Here is a 21,289-nt window from a genome sequence, read left to right as displayed (position 1 = left end):
CACCTAGCATGCAAAAAGCCCCATGCTCGATTCCTTGGTACTACATGCACAGAAAACACGAGAAATGGTGCTGGGGCTCAAATAGCAGAGCAGTAGTCTTGAGCAAAAAGTGTCCAAGGACAGTGCCCAGTCCCTGAGTTCAAGCCCTAGGTCTGGCAAAAAAAAAAAAAGAGAATGAAGTGCCATTTGTAGGGAAAGGGAAATGGATGATTCTGGAAAGTATTACTGAGTGAAATGTCAGTCCAAGAGAGTAAAAGGTTCATGTACACTCTCATATGTGGATCATACATTCAAATTGCAACCTTCCCAGGAAACACACACAGGAACATATGCATCTATACATGACCATATTTTTTAAAGCCCAGCACATGCAGAAGTGTATTTTCAGGAAAATGAAATCAGTTTTGAAAAAGAGGCAGGGGCTTATTGGTAGAAGGGCAATGGATGGAGAAAAGGAATGATAGGATCCTCAGAGTCAATGTGAATTTACATGAGGAAGTAGATTTGATGTGGCTGAGAGGAGGAGGAAGACTGATGGAAGGATTGATTATGATAGAGAGAGATGCACTGTACATGTAGATGGACATTCATTGTAACCTCTTTGCAGAGCTATGTGTAAACAAAACTACATAATTAGCAATAAAAGTAAAAGGATACTCAGGGTACTTGATATAAACAGTATTAAAGCTAAATAGTTCGATCTGAAGCATATGCTTTAGAGGCTTCAAAATGAGCTCTCTCAGGCATTGCTTCCTGAATTGAGTTCAAGAGAAGTCTTCAACATGTCTTTAAACTAGATATACATTACCAAGGTAGCATGAATGTTTTCTATGCAGGTAGAGCAAGGTCCATATCTATCCTTCAAAATACTTCCAACATAGCCTTCCATTCATCAACCAAGAGACCTGACATTCCCTTTCAGTAGGAAATGATTTGGGGGGACTTCCGTAACCCACATCCCTTGTTCATATAAAGAGCATTTACAGCCCAATCAATGATGCTTAAATAGTTTTGTGCTGCAGTGAAACATTAAACTGCATGTTCAGACATCTCTGGATCTGTTATTTATGTGTTCTAATTTAGATTCAGTTACGAAAGGCATCACACCCACCTATAAAATTTTAAGGAGAAATGAATAGACATGAGTAGTTTAAGAAGAAAGCTGAAAGCAATCAATTAGAAGTAAACTGGAGCCCAGAAATAACATACATTGTCCACTTATCAGCCAGTGGTTGACCTTCCTTTTTATTATATTGCTATGTCTGTGTGTGAGTGCCAGACAAAACAGAATCCTGGGTGTTTTTATTGTAAATGGCATGGCAAACATTTCCACAGCCTGGGCACAGTGGTTCATGTCTGTAATCCTAGCTACTGAGATCTGAGGATCGTGGTTCAAAGCCAGCCCAGACACTAAAGTCCATGAGACTCTTATCTCCAATTAACCTCCAGAAAACTGGAAGTGGCGCTATGGCTCAAGGAGCAGGAACAAATTTCTTTGTTGGTTTGGAAGTTCAGTGACTAGATAGCAAGTAGTAATAAAAACCTTGGTATGGGAGGTTATTGAAAGTCTCTCCACTTACAGATAAATGGAATATATCACTTTATTCTCATGAACCTATCTGTGTCAGTAAACTTACAACTAACAAAAAGACTTGAGTTTAAAAGATATTAAATGAGATAAAGTTGTGTGGAAATATTGTATTATATCTGACTCTTGGGAAAGCTGGAAAATAGAGGTTAACAGAACCATAAAGTAACGACAACCAAACAAAAGTAAAACAAACAAACAAACAAAACTACAGTTACACCTTCTAAAATATATCTAGGTTTGCAAATGGCCAGAACATATTGCCCTAAAGAAAAGTATATATTTGAGATCATTATCCATATTTAATACTATTATCTTTAAATTCATGCAATACAGTCTCTTACCATGCAACATATATTGACTATTTCTGTGGCATGTTTACTTTGTAGAGGTAAAGGAAATGAACAGACAGGCTTCTCTTACTCATTTACTCACTTATAAAATAAGGAAATTGAGACAAGTAATTAATTAGTTCTCTTCTGTGTGAACATTTGTAAGATGCCACTTGGTGTGGTTAACAGCAGTGGTAGTGCAGCCGCTGTTTTGTTAGATCAGGTTACTGTGATAAAATACCATAGGTGCTGGTGTTATAAACAGCAGACGTTAGTTTTTGACAGATCTGAAGTTTGGAAGGTCTCTGATCAGTGTGCTAGCACATTTGTTTCTTTCCAAGGGCCTTTGCCCAAAAATGGCAGAAGGATGCTATGTCACCAGATTCGTTCACAGGATCTCTTTGTGTGTCCCATATTGGTTGGGGGTAGTAAAATGTTTCTCTTCTCCTTCTTGAAGAAACTGATGTCATAATGAATCAATTTTCATGACCTAACCTAAATGAAATTACCTCCCATGTAACATACCTCAAAATTCATCATTTTTAAAGTTTCAGCTTATGAATTTTGGGGGAATACAATTATTCATCCATATACTGTCATCAGAGCAGAAGCTATACAAGATTTTTCCTTATTTTCAAAATAATCTCCATTAGATAGTTATTTGTATGCTTACCATTAAGTGGCAGGGTAGAATTCAGATTCTGATTTTGCAGTGTGGTTTCTCAGTTTGGGTTCTTTCAACCTTGTGCCATAATACCTTTAGTTATTATTATAATATAGGTTCTAGATCATCACAAACACTGAGATGTTGGGAGAAGTTAATCCATTGGGAAAGAAAAATTGTTCTTTTTTTAAAATTCAAACATACAAAAAATATGTTGAACTAGAAAACTGGACTTTCCCTGGGACTTTAACTAATCTGTTGTCATGACAAGGAAAATATATCTTGGAGTAATGCTGAGGCCACTAAAACAGATCAATGTTTTAAAGGTCCACCTCCTATGTCCTTTGTCAGTCTTGGAAGCCTCTATACAGATTTCCTATTTACTACTCAATGTGTATCTTTCTAGCAATGTGGATTTTATTTTTACACTTTAGAGCCCATTAATAAACTGAACAACTGATCATTGATGAGTTGAACATTTCTGTACCAATGTCTATTTCCTATAAAAAAAATTGACCAAGATAATGTCTCTTCTATGCTTTCATAACCAATAATGTTTTAGAAGAGATTATTGTGTATTCATGAGTTTCTGTTTGTTAACATCACAACTGAAGAGGTTAAATCATGGGACTGGCAAAAAAAAAGAAGAAATAGTTATATGAGCCAGGTGCTGCTGCTCTTGTCTGTCCTCCCAGCTACATGGAAGGCAGAGGACAGGAAGATAATGGTTTTAGTCTAGTCTGGGAGAAAAGTCCAAAAGATTGCATCTCAGCAGAAGAAGCTGGGAGGGCTGGCAAATGCCAGTCATCCTAGCTATGACAAAACATATGAAAGTCCTATCACAGCATAGGACTACACCTGCTCAAAAAACTAAAGCCTATCTCAAAAATAGCCACCAGAAAATAGGCCTGGAGGAGAGTTTCAACAGTAGAGTAAGCTCATGGCTAGAGGTTGAAACTTCAGCACTTCATAGGTGTGTATGTATATGTATACAATTATAGATGTATTTTAACCACTATATATGTATACACTAAATATATGCTGTATGTGTATATTTATGTATATCTATATGTCTATGTGTATACATATATGTGTGTATATACATGTATATATGTTCATTTTGTATATGTGAATATGTAGCAATATATATAAATAGTGGTTAAAATTCTATACTCACTGTGTCTCACCACAAACCTGCTACTAAATCCAATGCTCTGCATGAAGTCAAGGATCTAAGTGTTTTAAAGCACAGTAATCAACTCTGATGCCAGCTATAGCTGTATAAATACTACATTTAATTTGGCTTAATAGACCTTTGTGAATCTTTTGTAATGTAAAATTTGGCGAGGCTGTGAAGATATTAAAATAAACTAATTTCCTTCCTCAACTGGACTGATGAGGTTTTTAACAAAATAATAGAAATAGACCTTAATAATATACTGTTGTAATTGCTTGCATGGCATTGGGTGTACCTAGAATTTAGAGGAATTAGTAACTCTAGCTAGCAGTAAATTTCAAGTGTCAGAGAGACCGAGTCTAAAGCACTCACCAGTTAATTATAGGTGTGTAGCCCCTTAACAGGGCCAGAGTTAAGTAGAATGATCTTCCATACAGAGATGAATCTGAATGAACAGGTGTAATAAATGCCAGCTAGAAGATTTTTAGAAGGAGTGGTCAGGAACAAATTACTGGTCTGATATTTTCTTCAAAATACTGTTCCCTGCAAAATTGTACCAGTTATTCTAGAACCAATTAAATTGCCCTTTTGTAAGGTTTAGCACTTCATGTCACTTTGTACATTTACTTGCCAAAGGAGAATTCTGAAAGTGATTTGCTTCTCTTCTGAAGAGTCAGGCTGATTTTTCCATCGGAGAAGCCTGTGATACCAGTGAAGAGCAAAGTTGCTCTAAGTCTGTGTCTTAAGAGTTTAATATTCTGACTCTAATTAGATACATTTACATTATTGAATTACAGCAATCAATTCTGTGTATAAATAGGAGTCCATTTAATATTACTTCCTCATCCCATACCCATAAATGGCTCCTGTGTGGTCACTGTTTCCAAAGCATTATTTTACTGCCTGTCAATATCAAAGAGGAAGCAAGTTAAAGGAAAACTGTCCAGAAATGCTACAAATTCTCTAAGCATTATGAGTACTGACCATGATAACTTGAAGTGTATTTGAGGAAGAGTATGGTACTGTTCTTCTTGCTTATTAATCGGAAGATAGAGTGAAGAATTAATGCAGGTTGATTGTCATTAAGAACAAAAAAACAGCATGGAACCTTTCAAAGCTATCACATGCCTCTTAAAAATATGAAATAATGGATTGTAATATATGACCTGCAACTTTGTAACTACTAAAATAGGTAAAACATTGCAACACTGATATCTTGCTTTCTGAGCATTGTTAAATATTATTTAGCAAAAGAGAAAGGGTGTTGATTGCAATTCAGACAGCTTGGATTCTGTATATTTATGAGCTATGTGATACTAAGTAAATAAGATCTTCATTCCCAAAATTTAAAATCTTCATGCTCCAGATTAGTCAAATCAGCATGTATTAAAGTCCCAATATGTTAGGCTGTGAAAGAATCAATGAGTAGATTCAGTTTTCCCTTCAAAGTACTCATGTCTGTTCCATTTCAATTTCATGTTTATTTAAAAAGCACAAATAAGCAAACAGAAGACAAGTCTTTCATCGCAACTTTTAACTTGTAATCTAGTGGTTTTCTTTTCTTTATGAAGCCATTTTGAAGCTATATGAAAAAGTTTATAAATACAAACTGAAGGATGCATTTGGTTAAAGGCCTGTCAATGGTAATGAAACCATTCTAGGACACATTTAGCTATAGAATATAGGTTGTAGCTGTATACATATGTTCTTGGTTATTCATAAAATGAAAACCTCAATTTTTTCCATGACTGTTTGTGTCAGGCATGTGAACAGAAATTAAATGTATATGCAGGATGAATCAAGGTAAATATGAATGACAAAACTGGAAACATTCTGAGAATATTGTAGAAGTATCTGAGGAGCACATGTTTTCTAATCAGAAGTAATGGACTGTGCCTTAATTATCACTAGAAGACCAATGTAAATGTTCTAACTTGCTTGATGTCTGCTAATGAGTCCTTTTGGAAGTATGATCACACAGATACATGTGGGAAAGTATGGGAAGTATTTTGTGAAATTTATATTAAACATTATCTTTCCCTTTTATTTTCTACTCATTTCCCAATTAGCCTTTTGAATATTAAATGACTCAGAATGAAATACAGTGTCAGAAAGAGTGCCCTGCTTCTGGTTTAGCTTGACTTTGGGTACTTTGTATTTCATTGGTGTAGGGAGAGAGGTTTTCTGAGGTTGAAGAGTACTATTTTGAAGGAAGAAGATTCAAACCATGCTGTGTTGGCAATTACTGCCATATCCCAGATATAGCCATGTATTGCTTTACACACACATATACACACATGCATGCACACATGCATGTACTCATGCACACACCAACTTTTACCATAGTTTTTGACATCTATCCTTGAAAGCATGACATCACCATAAAGTATAAAATCTGTAATATCTGCAGGAAGTTAGCCATGATTTCTTGAGAAAAGAACTACAGGAATAAGAAAGGCAACATTGTCTTAAAACTAGGATATAATCAATGCTGGAAGTATTGTTTTACCAAATAGTATTCGACATAAATCATATGTGAAAAAATTATGTTTTTGCAATGAGATATTGAACTAATTACCCTTGACCTATCTTTGAGTTACTTTCTAAGATTTTTATGAGCTGTGTAGGTTGGCATTTATTGTTTGAAGCAATACATTAATGCTAGTCAAATACTGTTTTAATGGTAGCATAAAAGCAAAGTGGTGACTTTATTATCCCTGTTCATTGTTTTAAATCAATGCCATATAAACTGTGTTGCACTACAGCACAAAACACCAGTATGTGCTTGCTTGGTAGACTCACAGAATTTTAAAACTGAAAATAATGCAAACTTGAAGATACATTACTTTTGCTACAAAGCTATCCTCTCATGTAGACTTCAGCTAATGTTCAGGATATATCTATTATCTACTAATATGACAGTCAAGAAACTAAAGGGTTGAGAGACAGAGAGAAGGGAAGAACCACTATGTATCCAACTCTACATGAAGGAATTCTCTAAAATTTAGAAACACACCACTTCAATCTCTTATTCACAAACTGAGACTCAAGTCAAGAAAAGTTTAGTTCCTTGCATCCTTCCAAGATTAACTAATGTTCTGTTCATGAACAAATAGATTCCAGATCAACTTCCTACATTTTCAAGAACCCAAAGCCAAGGACAGTTGAGTTATTCTCTATGTGTTCATGACCTGCTCTGTCACAGATTAGGAGTGAGAATTCCTGGTTCTCCTTTTCTTCATACAATGGCTTTTCTATTGTCTCACAGCATATTTAAGGAAGAAAAGAAAAAAAAATTCTGTTACTTTTATCTGGTCATAAATTTCCTCAATTTCTTCTGACTGTAACCAGAAAGCAAAACTATGCTAAAAGACAGTTAAAAAATTACTTAGTACTTGTATTTTATGTTAGTATTTCTTTTTTCATATTTTTATTGTAATTAATAGAAGGGTTACATGATATTTGCCAGATAGGAGGTGCATTAATTCACATACATTGATACCCTTTCACATGTCTTGATCCCCATTTCCCTCCCCCCACCCCCACCCCTCATCTTGTTTTTCCCCCTTCCCTACCCAATTTCAAAATGTTAGTATTTCTGCAAGCAGTTAAAATTTCTAGTGGCTTCTCCTGCTATTTAAGGAACTACTTAAGTACATTCACTTGATACATTTTTATTTAGTACTTGTTTCAGTCATTGGAAGTTTTTAAAATACAGCAAGGAGAAAAAAATCTGCTAGCTGGTGGCTTATACATGTAATTTTAGCTACTCAGAAGCCTGAGATCTGAGGATGGCAGTTCAAAACCAACCCAGTCAGAAAAGCACATGAGAGTTTTATTTCCAGTTAATCAGAAAAGAAGCTGGAAATTGAGTTTGACTCAAGAAATAGGTTACCAGGCTTGAGTGAAAAAGCCTTGTGAGAGTATGAGATCCAAAATTCAGGCCCTGATACCACCATACAAAATAAAAATAAATATGAATATATAAAAGGAAAGGAAATCTACTTATATTTCCATAAACACTGTTGAACAACCTTGGTTTACTTGTTTCCAGTGTTTTTCACATGTAGATGTATCCATATATGAACACAAACTTTCACAAGTTTAGATACAAACTTTCAAACACACAAGCTTTCACCCAAATTTTTAACATAATACTTAACATTTATTGATCACTGCCATTCATTAACTAAAATATAATTCTTGCATCAGCTTTTATCATATATTTGTTATGGTAATTAATAGAGGAGTTACAGTTATATTCAACAGATAGGAGCATTACTTCACACACATTATTACCACTTTTTATGTTTTTGTCCCCATTTCCCTCTCCCACCCTCTCCTCTCATTTTGTTTTCTCCCTTCTCTTTCCTATTTCAAATAAACAAATAAACATATATTCAATATATCAGATTACAAGATAAGATACAATATGAGAATAACTGAGGGACAACAAAAGAGATGAGAAATAACACAGTACATTAAAAACAACATTCACTCATTATATAGCTCTTGTTTCCATATCCTGGAGGTCCTTTCATTTAGCCTTATCCTATATGGCCTTATTATCTAGGTTTTGCCCTGTTGTAATCCTCTGCCAAGAGAGTCCAAGTTTTTTACTAATTATTACAGATGAAGGAAACCATTGATGTTCCTTTGGGTCTGGCTTATTTCACTTAATATGATTTTTTTCAACTCTTTCCATTTCAAGCATACACACGCGTTTTACAATATGTACACATATTTCATGTATGTACATAGAAAGCCAAGCTCAGAGCATACACAAAATATACACAAAGCATTATTTCTATATATTAATAATACTCATCCTTTCACTTTCAAGTACTGAGGAAACATACTGGAATATATTTGCCTGAGGAAAAATAATAGGTCTCAAATTCCTGTTACTGTGTTAGAAACTAGACAGTTAGATCCTAAGTAATATTAAGAACCAGATAATTTCTTTAGCTATATATTATTCTTGTAGTAATATAGCAATTCAATAAGACATTTATATCACATCTTCCTTAAGTAGTTAATTTATTTATTTTCCAGTCCAAATTAAAAATCAGAGAAAGCTAATGTTTCATAAATTGTATATATATGAATATACATTTATCTTTCCATGAATGCACATTGCAAATGTTGGTATTCTCCTAGAGAACTAAAAAGAGCATGAAAAGATCTAGGAATACATATAAATACATATATTAACACACATAACTGTGTTTTTGTACACACACACACACACACACAAAGCATTGTTGGTGAGTTGCCAGTGTCCACTTAAGGCTCTCTGAAACATGGATCATGTTTCCAAGTCCAATATTAACAAAGCAATGCAGATAATATCCATGTGCATATAGATGTCAGCTGTTGACATAATACTCCCATTATTTTCATCACAGATTTGAGCTTCACAGAGTCATGCTCTCAATTTTGTTGTAGGTTTCATACTCGAAAAGAGAAAGGCAAGCTTAGTCTGGGTTTAGAGAGAAATAGCCTTGATTACAGGAAGAAGAGGTAACAGGATTATTTGTCTGAAAAACAAAATTGTGTGGAAAGTTCTAAAATAATTTCCTAGTGTATATGAAGGACTCTCAAAAAAGGTTAAGGATCACTTCTTCTTGCTATCCATAAAACAGAATATTTAATGGGGAGAAACAATTCGTTAAAGTGCTGTGCTCAAATGAATAGTACTCATAAAATATGGAAAATAAAATCGCAAAAGTATAATGTTTACAATTTTTAAATTTGATTAGATTATTGCCTATGCCAATGATAGCGTAGCATCTGGTATCCTACTCTTAGAATTGCTATTAACATTAGGGAAAAAAAGCAAGCCCCACTTTCTTAAATATTTTTCCTCACCTAGTTTGTATATAGTGGCTACTCATCTAGTGTGGGTGAAAGGCTGAATGCCAGACAGAAAATTCTATCAGGACAGGAGCACATTGCACCTGTTCCCTTGTGATTTTGTGATCTGGTGGTTTTTGAATGTTTATTCAGCAGCAGTACTATACTTGGCCACAGGATGCAATGATAAACAAGTCAAGCCTAATTAACAACTCAGTGAATTTACATCCAGACTGTTACCAAAAATATGATTAAGTTAGCAAATCTTCTGTTACATAGCTTTTGATATGGATATGTATTTGCACATATATGTATATAAAGGTACATATAGATATACATATATATGTATATAAAGATGCATGTACATGTATACAATTACATAGACCTTTCAACCTTAGACATACATCAAGATAAAAACTAGTTAACATTTTTGTGCTATTATAATCATCCAAATTCCACGTGTTTTTTTTAGATTTTTGTATTGTAATTAATAGAAGGGTTACATGATATTTGCCAGATAGAAGGTGCATTAATTCACATACGTTGATGCCCTTTCACATGTCATGTGTTCTTACTTTCTGTTGGAATTGATTGTAATGTGCATTTGAGTAATGAATGTAAAAATTAAAACCCATACATAGCTAACAACATTTTCCAAAAGCCATGGATATGAAAAACAATATTGATAGACAAAGCAATTGTAACTCAAGCTGACTTTTATTTATATAATCTATTCCTACCGTTTAAATATGCAACCCAATTTAACCTAACCTAAACTTTAGTGTATATAAAAAGCTACTCCAGTAGGAAATCAAATATAACTCTCCACAACTAGCCCTAGAGAGAGGGCTCGGTGTATGGGCAATAAAACCTACCCCAGAGAAAACTATTCATCAGATTTCAAGGAATTTGACATATAAGGAAAGACCTGGAAGCCAGGTGCGGTGGCTCACGCCTGTGATCCTAGCTACTCAGGAGGCTGAGATCTGGGAATCAAGGGTCAAAGCCAGCACTGACACAAAAGGACCTGAGACTCTTATCTCCAATTAACCTCTAGAAAACAGGAAGTGGGGCTAGGCTCAAGGATAGGGTGGTAGCCTTGAGCTGAAGAGCTCAGAGGACAGTGTCCAAGCTCCAAGACTGACAGGAAAAAAAGGATTAAGTTTATATAAATGGGACAACTTTATAAGTTTGAAAAGTGTTAGTGTTAGTTGCTGCCAACTGGTTTTTCAAATAGTAAAGTTATTTCTTCCACGTAAATGACAAAGGAACTATGTAATGTACAGAGATTAAAAAATAAAGGCATATGATTCACACCTGCTATTTAGGAATCTTAATCTGACTTAATCTGGCTCACGAATAGTTATATGTGTGAAAGCTTATATAAGTAAAAAGTGGCATAACACTTGAGCGAAGTAGTAAATGCTGAGGGAACCAGAAGAAGCATTATCTTTATGGGAGACACAACTTCACGCAAAGGATTGGTACAGTTTGTCTCTTGGAAAACATCTAACAGTGGCATTTAATTAGAAACATGGTAATAAATGTTGTTATCCTTAGCCATAAATGAAAATCATGTTCTCTCTGAGTTCAGCCCATTATCAATAACATCCTAAATATTTGTTTTAAAGCCCAAATAGTTTACTTAGAATAGTAGTATTTGTTTGGAGGGAAGAGGTGAGTTCCATGAAAAGTATGTGAGAAAGTGAGTAAGGTTCTAATCTCATTATGTGTTCTTAAATATAAGACTATAATTTTGGTCACTATTCTGTGGATGATAAATGTTCACTAAACTATTTTGAAAGAGAAGTGACATAATTAAGGCTTTACAGGAATGAAATGTGTTTTCCTTGTTCTTTTAACATGTCACTTTAATCAATTTATTTTGAGGATATAAAAATCCCAATTTTGTGCAAAGTATAGAATGGTTGATTATACTTAGGTCCCAAAGTCTAGATAACCATCCTAAAGTAAAATGCATAGATATTAATCTCCTCATCACAAAAAGAGAAAGCAAACAGAAAGTAAAAATGCATGGAAATGCCTTTATCTATTTTCTTATAGAACAGTATAATCACTCAGAGCATGTGATATATTAATGTGTAACACGCAAGGTTCCCATTGCATAAAGATATTAGTACTATGATAATGCAAATGCACAAATCAATATAAAAATCATGTCATGTCATAAAATTTTAAATATATGTGTATTATATTTAAGTACAATGGAGTTGCCATTCCACAAGAAAAATTTAATACAATGTATCTTGATCAATGCAAACACTTTTGGCATTCTCCTCCATGCCCCTCAACCCTACTCAATTTTCTCAGTTATGTAGGATGTACACTGAATTTAAAGACTTAATTCTACCCTCTCTTCCTCTCTCCATTCTTCTACTTCCTTCCCCTCAATCCATCCCCCTATTCGAGTATGCATTTCCTGGTGTTTATATTTTACTGGACTCTGGGAGAGCCATTCTAAGGAATTACACAGTTTGAGCCCTCTCATGCATCTACCATATTTCAGTTAATATGTTTGCATAAGTTACAAAATATTTATTTATATATTTATATATCTGTTCTAGTTTCTGCATATAAGAGTAATATTACATTGTTCTCAGAGAGAGACTATTCCTCCTCAAATATGTCAAGGTGCTTAGAGGAAGTGAAAATTAAGTCAGAATGTTCATATGCTGGGATGAAATGGAAAAATATATCAGGATGAGAAAATAGAATGAAATTAGAAAAGCACCCTGTGCTCATGTTTAAATTATGCCATAGTGTGTGTGTGTATGTGTGTGTGTGTGTGTGAAGTAGCAGCAGCAATTCATCTATGAATTACTTAAAAGCTAGGCTGAAGAGCTTTTACTTAATCTCTAATCCAACTGGAGCTTATATCTTTTCACATTCCCTTCCCCAGGCCTGTAGGAATTTTAATTCCTTTCACTCAGAGAAAGTCTTAATCTTGCATATTATTTCTGAAAATTATTCTGAAACAATGCATACCTAGTCTTTTCTCCAAATAGCCATGTTATCCTATGTCTTATACATGTAATAGGTTCTATACGTTATTTCTTTGACATTTTCTTCATCATAAGATAATACGAACTTCTATGTATATGATTTCCATAAAATTGTTCAAATTTCTCTCCCTTATACTCTATCAATAGTCCCATAGCAAGAGATGAAAATGTGCATCTTATTGAGGTCTTGCTAGAATCAACTGCAAGCCTTGACTGAGCCCATTTTGAGGATTAAGTACTTGTAAGTCTGAGATATGAACAACTCTTATTCTTAACACATAAAATGCTGATAACAGATGACACTACCTGAGCTAGGGAGTATATTTCAGGAAACCTATGACATTGACTCAGAATTCAACTTGTCCCCATGCGAGTGAGAGAAGTGACATTTTTTTTAACCTAATGCTTAGTATAATGTGAAAGAACCCAATGTTGAAATGAAGATAGCAACACAACCAAGAAATACAGGTACCTAAGAGCCTAAGAAATAGAAAATTACAGAACATATTGAAGAACACATGTAGAAAATTGAAAGCAGAATATAATTGTTGTGGCAGCCATGCAGCTTATAGTATTACAACTATAATTGTATGCTCAAATTGAATTATTCCTTTACTTAATCATAGGTTACTATATTTTAACAATCAATAAAACATAACATTTCATGAATCTACTATGTGATTGACTTTATATTATTTATCCCACTCAGAAATCATGAATTATAAGATATTTTCTAGCCCTCCAATTGGGGAAACAAAATGACACTATGTGAAAGGATTTATAAAACAGCAATCACTTAATTCCATAATTTGTTTCTAAGAAATCCCATTATGTGAATTATACCATATTTACACTGAATAAACAAAAATCTTGAGTTATAAATCAGAAAGTAAGATAATTGAAAAAGACTATAAATCTAGGTATAAAAGATATTTTCCTGAGTCTTGTATTCATTTATGTATTTAATTATATGTATATATAATAATTCTTGCCACTGGTGATTTGGAGAAATGACTTGAAATCCAGCTCAGTCTGGCTCTTGCATAATGGATCTTGAACTTCCTCTTCTCTTTTCTTCAGTGAAACTCAGTGTTCCTTTTCTCTCCTGCTCTACTCCTAATTCTTCCTGTTTATATTCACATCCTCATCCACTTCTCTGGCTCTCCTCTCTCTCTCTCTCTCTTGCTCTTACTGCTTCCAAATGCCATCCTCAGACCCAGTCTCCTGAATAGCAAAGATTGCAGGTATGAGATACATGTGCCACATTTAAAAGTAATTTTAATAACTTCTGAGACTCCAGAAACATTTCTGAGCCCCCATTCTACCAAACTTTGCAAGTTGCAAAAAGCCACAAGAAGCACAAAGTAGTTGTCAATGCAGACTGGACGTCAGACTGGCCGGCTCTGTAGTTTACAAGCTATGTAATTTCTAAGAAATTTATGTAAACACTTTGTAACTTAACCTGTGCATTTGTAAAATGGGAATAATGTATGCTGTCTCTGCAGTTGTGGTGAGAAAATAAATACAAAGTACTTAGATTAATAAATTGTACATTGTTGGGCTCTCAGGAAATGCTGGCTGTTGGCCAGTTCATAAGCATTTGCCCACAAATTGAGATAAAACTACATCCAGAATCAAGAAGATCCAACTAATACATCTCCTCAGAGGCATTAAATCAACATTTCAGACAATTTTGGTTCATTGTCAGTGGCTTTGCTGAAAGAATCAGAAAAAAAACTCCATGATAATAATTTTATCAATAATAACAAAAATATTTTATGCAATGTTTAGAAAAGCAGCCAGATACATTTCTTTCATAAATTTAATGCATGAATATTAATGCATCCTAGCTGCACCATCTAAATCAATTTGGCCCTCTCAATGAAATATTAAAGAATTTTAAAAAATTATTTAGTACCAGGGAACTAAATATTTACAAATCGAGACTATAAAACATGGAGAGAGGAAGACGGAGAGATTAGCAAGACTCAAATCCTGATAATCACCCCCTAGGATGGTGACCATTCAAAGAGAGGTAGAATATTCACTCCCACAGCCTCAGAGTTTTGCTGCTAATGACTGGAAAGAGAAAAGTAAAAGTTAGTTGAACAAAGAAAAGGTAATCATCATTATTCATTGAGCATAATAATAACAAAGACAGAAACAGACTATCTTTGAAGATGACAACACAATATACTTGTCAGTTTCCTACGTGACATGATCTGGTTTCACATTAATTCCATGTGACACTGTAGGAGCCTGGAGAGTCCTATGCTGTACATTTCGTGTGGCTTCTCAGACTACATGAATGTCTTGGTTCCACTCAAGTCTCCTCATGGAGGAGGCTAAGAAGCAGCCTCTGTGGCTGACACCTGTAATCCTATTGACTCAGGAGGCTGCTCTCTGAGTGTTGTGGTTCAAAGCCAGCCCTAGCAGAAAAGTTTAGAGGAATCTTATTTAATTGCAAATTTTCATTATGGAGTAACTAGTATTGAAGTAATTAAGAAATTAAATTATATTAGTCTATCATACACCACAGAGGAAATACAAATATTTTCTATCCCAGAGTGATGTTCTCCACTCATTGAGGAAGTCAGCATGCACCTTCACATTTCCACTCACTGGCGTTTTTCTCTTATCTTTGCAGTTCCACCATGGTTTTTAAATCACCCCTCCAACCTCTACGCGTATGAAAGCATGGACATTGAGTTTGAATGTACTGTTTCGGGAAAGCCTGTGCCCACCGTGAACTGGATGAAGAATGGAGATGTGGTCATTCCTAGCGATTACTTTCAGATAGTGGTAATTATTCTTCTTTTCATACTAGTTTTATACTTCCATTTATTGTTGAGCATTTTCTCACTTGTATTTGTCTTCTGAGAAGAAGGTTCCCAGTGACGATCTTTATGATGCATTAAGGGAATTGTTCTATGAGCTTTGATTTTCTTGAGATAGGATTCAAATAATCCAGAGAAAAACAATGGTAAAATGCAGAGATCTTGAGAACTCCATACTTTTCAAATATTCCCATTTTTGCTAGTTAATTGGAGGTAAGAGTCTCATGCACTTTTCTACCTTGGCTGGCTTCAAACCATGATCCTCAGATCTCAGCCTGCTGAATATCAAGGATTACAAGCATGCTCCACTGCTTCCCAGCAAAATTGATTTTTTGATATGATGTTACTTACAATTATGGAAGTCTTGAATTGCAGATGGCTTTTGCTCACTTTTCCAGTGGTTACCAGTTGATTAAATAAGAGCAGTCAAAATAAGAAGAGTAACGGTGGCCCCAGCAGGCCTGGAGAGGCCTTGGAAACCCAAGGCTCAAGTTGCTTAACAATTCTCCGTGTTGGAAAGGTTAAAAGCTCTGAAGGATAGCTCTTGCAGTTCCCTGGATGTTTTAATTCACATCTATACCTATCCTTTGGAAGATGACAGGAATATGGATGCATGGAGTTGTCCTTCTCCTAAGGAAATGGTCTTTGCCTGTCATTACTGTTTTTGACATTTACAGTAAAATGCTTTTTCTTCTCTGTAGGTGTAGTTTTATATCAAAAGTTCTGATTTCTATGGCATTTATAAGAATAAGTGAGAAAAAAGTATTTTAAAAAGTAGTTTTGCATTACTAAGGAATTGTGTAGTCAAAAGAAAGAGTGATAGGTCTACTTGTATCTTATGGGATACAAGGGGAAGCAGACACGATCTTGATGAAGAAGAGCTGTCATAAAGGTGTGTATCAGTTGAAAATAAGACCAGAGAAGAGTGCTGGGAGTTTATGCCTCTGATCCTCGATATTCAGGAGGATAAAAAAGTTGAAGATTATGGTTTGAGGCCAGCCAGGGCAGACAATCAATTAATCAATGAATTAATCAATCAAACCGGTAACACACTTATCTCCAATTAACCAGCAAAACACCAGACATAAGGTATAGTTCAAATAATAAGGTGCCATCTTGAACAACAACAACAACAAAAAGCATGCAAGACCAGAGGTTCTGAGTTCAAGGTCTAAAACGCACACATCCTTGTTCAGCATACTGTGTCTGAGGCCAACACACTCTCTGTTCATGCAGTTCTGCTGGTTCCTTTTGGCAACTGACCAGGTGGCTTTCAGACTATATCATAATCTGTGGAGGCATGCATTCTGGCATACTACATTTTCAAAGAATAAATCCATTAATTGTATATTTGTCATTTTTGTCATCAATATCCATTTGTCACTTTTAGCTATGTGTATTTAATTGGTTGAGGATAATGTTAGAGAGGGCAAAATTTAAGTTTTGAATGCCACCTCAATCCATTATTTCCTTTAAGTGTAGTACAGTTTCCATGAATTACAAATGACCTGCCATGGGGCAACTTAAAAATTGTTGTGTGCACCTAAAATACATGCTGCTTGCATATGTGCCCTCAGGATATATGATAAAATACAACACTTCTTTTTTCTACCATTTGGATAATCTTTCTCCCATCATGAGTCATTGCAGCCAACCTATTTGAACATTTCTTTTCTAAAGGTGAAAGAAAATATATGCTATATGCCCTATTCACATTAAGTTGTGTTTTAAAATGTCCCATCAGTTGTTCCAGAAATCTGAGAGCCATTGTGAACAGCACAGGTAACATTGAATGTAGTGGTAACTTCTATGAGAATTGTTAATTATAAGTTAGCCAGTTTAATCTAAGAATTTTACATCTGCTGAGAATTGCCTACAAGACAGTAAAAACAATTACAAATTCCCCGTGAGGTAATATTTATCTCTTAATGACTTCAGGAGAAGTGATTTAACACGTCTCACTTACTGAACTAATTCTTGCACTAATATGGAAGATAAACTTAGTTCGTATAATTAAATGCTATCTCTGGATCATTTTCTCATTTATCCTTGAAAATGATGGTGGCTCCATTTATGTACAAAAAAGAGTTAACGTTGTATTTCCACTATGGGAAACATTCCACAAGAAACATTTTGGCAGTTGAAAAGACTCTGTGGGTGTAAGATATCCATAACTAACTTCCACTTCAAATCCTCAAGAGTATGTGTTACAGCAATTGCTATTTTAGAAGGATTTTCAGACATTCTCTAGGTAAATACTACCAGAAAATATCTCACAAATGTCTTGTCCTTTAGAATTTTCAAAGGTGGATGTTTTGCTTCTTTTTGCCTTCTTTTTTCTTTAATCATACTTATCCTACCCTTTAAAAAAATAAGAAATAAAGGGTTGAGATTTCTTTTGGCTTTAATACACTTTGTCAATACTTTGTAAAGGACTTCTCCTGTGGCTGTGCATTTAGATACGAAGGACGGAGTGTGTTTCTTCTGAGCATATTTTCATGTGAAATGGGGCTGAATTTATGTCCATGACTCGTCTAGAGAAATGCATGGCACTTCTCAATAACAGAGAACATTATCTGTGATACTAGTAGCCCTGATGGCTTCCTGTGTGGTTTCTTCTGGTGTTTAATGCTTAATAAATTTTCTATAGGACTTTTTTTTTAATCTCTCTCTTTTTTTCTACCTAGGGAGGAAGCAACTTAAGAATCCTTGGGGTGGTAAAATCTGACGAAGGATTTTATCAGTGTGTGGCTGAAAATGAGGCTGGAAATGCCCAAAGCAGTGCCCAACTCATTGTCCCTAAGCCAGGTAAGAGGACAGAAACTTAAGAACCTGTGGTCACCACTGTTTATGGTCTACTTATAAATCCACCTTCCTTTTCTTTTGCTTCAAAGTCAATACAAAATGAGCCAGTCAAAGTCTGCATGTATGTATTGGTGAATTAACCCCTTCTAGCAAATTTTGAATGAGTTTTTCTTAATACATGTTTACCTCCAGAGTCATCATGAAGTGTAGAGTACCTTCTATTCTAAACAACCATGGAATTATTACTTTTTCTGTCATGAACCTGCCTTCTTTTTAGTATTCAATATAAATTTGAAATCTAGCATATGGAAACATAAATGCAAATTTAGTTGTACATATGTGTACACACATATACATGCACAACACACATATTTGTATGTATGTATGTAAGGCTGAGTCTATGTAACATCGGCATAAAGTAGCAAAAGTAATTTTTTAAAGAACAATTTAAAGTGACCCCATTTTTCTTTTGTCTTCTTTTAAACAAATTTTGATAGATTTTTCTTCTTTTGTTCTGCAGCTGGTATGTCTTTGTTTCATTTTGTTTCTTGTCTCTGGGAGATTTAATGGGATGATGTATTGAAAACTACAGTAAGCCTGTATTAGACCTACAATAGAATATTCCTACAACAAAAACAGATGGGTCCCCCCTGGTATGAAAGGTACAAAAGAGAGAAAAAAGAAGAATTAGTCATCAATTCTGAAGTATTTCACACTAAGAAAGGTAAAATAAAATATTCAATTTTTGAAGAGATTTAAAGTCCAAATGCTATTAATACTTTATATAAAAGCATCCAGGGGCTGGGAATTTGGCCTAGAGGTAGAGTGCTTGTCTAGGCTGCACGAAGACCCAGGCTCGATTCCTCAGTACCACATACATAGAAAAAGGCAGGAAATCGTGCTGAGGCTCAAGTGGTAGAGCTCTAGCCTTGAGAAAGTCCAAGGACAGTGCTCAGGCCCTGAGCTCAAACCCAGAACTGGCAAAAAAAAAAAAAAAACAACAACATTACAATATTTCAAGGTTAAGACTTGTATGAACCTTAACCTGAAATAAGCTTTAAAGAAAGTAGCCCAAATTAATGATAATTGTCTTCGTTTTCATTTGTCATTGAAATTGTCTACGAAGTTCTAATACTGTATACACCCTAGACAATTATCTGATGATTTCCACGAGAAAATGACTGTAGAATACCAATTCTAAATGACAAAAAGAACTAGAGGAACCATTTATGACTTAAGAGACAAATGGCTCTTGTTCTTCTTTGGTGGACCCTTTCCTTTCTGTCCCTTTAACGTGCTGTGTGTGTTATTGTAACTTTGTACATTATCTTCAGAGAAACAATTAATGTTTAGGGTGGAGGAAGGAATCCTCTCAAGTCATCTTTAAACACTAGACCAAGTCATCTTTAAACACTACATGCCATATCATTAGTAGCAACTATTATGATTGTTTATAAGCTAACCCCAATTCTTACAGTCATAGAACAATAAAATTCTGGCCTAATGACTGTTCTACTAAGATCACATGGGGAAACTGTGAGAAAAGCGACCTGTAAAGAAGGTAGAGTACATAATGCACTAGGGAGTGTTAGCACTCACCGCACTGATGGTTCACTGCATCTGCTCACAGGAATGGAGATTCTTTACAGTTCTGGATTCATAGCATTAGACATGCCATGGTATTTCTCCTCTGCCAGAAGTAACAGTGTGAAGTCACCAAGACCATCTTTTAGGTGAGAGAGGGACAGAGATAGAGACAGACCGAAAGGTAGAGAGGGAGAGAGGCAGAAAGAGGAAAGAGAATAGAGGAGGGAGAGAGACAGAGATTTACTAGGAAATGATGGCAAATCTTATAAATGGACAGTGAGTCAAAATGCTTTGATCTTACAACTGTCTAGAATAGATTTAAGGGATAAGAAATAGGATGGAACAGTGGAATAAAGCTCTATCTCTACATTTGGGAAAATAGAGGCTTGGGAGAAATCAGACATTTTCAGATCCTAGAGATAAAAATCTAGGAGTCTCAAGTCATGTGTTTAATAATGTGACATCGTGATGCACCAGGAAAAGAGATTTATTACATGGCACTCGGCCCTGATAATACAGCACCTGAATGCATCTTCAGCCAGCTTCATATGTGCAGGTCTAGGCTTCAGTTTGAATATGGAGAAGTGGGGATGAGGAATGTGAAGGGCATTCATAGTTAAAGTACTCCCGATTTAACGGGTGGCCTAGTGCCATTATCTTTCTTCCTGGAGGAGTGCTGACAAAGACTTTATCTTATGAGTTTGAGGCTGGTTTTTTTTTAAATTATTTTTCTTCTTCTTTCTTTTTGATAATAAGAAGACATTGTCTATCTGAGGGGTACTCTTCCTTCCACACAAGATACTTTTCCCTGATTTGCTCTTTCTTTCCAGAGCCCAAGGTGATTTCCTAGCAACTCTGGCAGAAACTAGATCAGATCTAGTGGGTACACATACAAAGTTGGGGCTTTTAAATGATTCACAAAAATCATCTTTCAAGTTGCCTCTTACACAAGTTATCACTGAAGGAAATCAGGGGTGAGGTTTTCTTGGTAAGACCCTGCTGGAGATATGGTACCTGGTTAGCTTCCCTCATTGAAAGACATAAGCAAGACACACTGGTTGAGCTGCTGAGCCCTGTGCTGAAGCAGAGCAGTCACAGTGCCTTGCCAAGTTCAGGAGAACCTGGTAAGGGAATTTTTAAAGTGTGCGTTCCTCTAAGAACCCAAAACTAGTGCGCCCACCCCCCAAAGTTTAGGTGTGAAGATACTTCCTAAGCTGAGAAAAACAGCATTTGCCTCTTCACTCCTCTCTGACCCTAGAACAATTCTGAACAAAGGGAAGAAATAAACCCAAGAAACAGGAAACACTACTGACTGACAATGCTACAACTCCATTGCCTATTCCACCAGTCCTGCATTGGTGGGGTTTGAAAAAACTGTAGTGTGAATACTTAATGTTTTGATTAAAATTCCACTGGAGTA

General features: G+C 35.3%; 1 protein-coding gene and 1 long non-coding RNA gene across 2 annotated transcripts in view; one reads left to right on the top strand and one right to left on the bottom strand.

Annotated features, from left to right (window-relative positions):
* Window positions 1-21,289, top strand: part of Dcc (DCC netrin 1 receptor) — a 934,207-nt gene that overhangs the window by 535,444 nt on the left and 377,474 nt on the right. The window contains exons 6-7 of the mRNA XM_090353075.1: window positions 15,288-15,442; window positions 18,165-18,285. Coding sequence (XP_090209201.1) covers window positions 15,288-15,442; window positions 18,165-18,285 — 276 coding nt within the window. The remainder of the gene's footprint in view (window positions 1-15,287; window positions 15,443-18,164; window positions 18,286-21,289) is intronic.
* LOC150049663 (uncharacterized) overlaps window positions 1-21,289 on the bottom strand; it is a 54,793-nt gene that overhangs the window by 18,735 nt on the left and 14,769 nt on the right. The window lies entirely within an intron of this gene.

Source organism: Megascapheus bottae, chromosome 19 (genome assembly GCF_031878675.1).
Source record: "Megascapheus bottae isolate mThoBot1 chromosome 19, mThoBot2.hap1, whole genome shotgun sequence".
Classification (NCBI taxonomy): domain Eukaryota; kingdom Metazoa; phylum Chordata; class Mammalia; order Rodentia; family Geomyidae; genus Megascapheus; species Megascapheus bottae.
The sequence above is the reverse complement of the archived record's forward strand: the minus strand, read 5'-3'. Positions and strand labels throughout refer to the sequence as shown.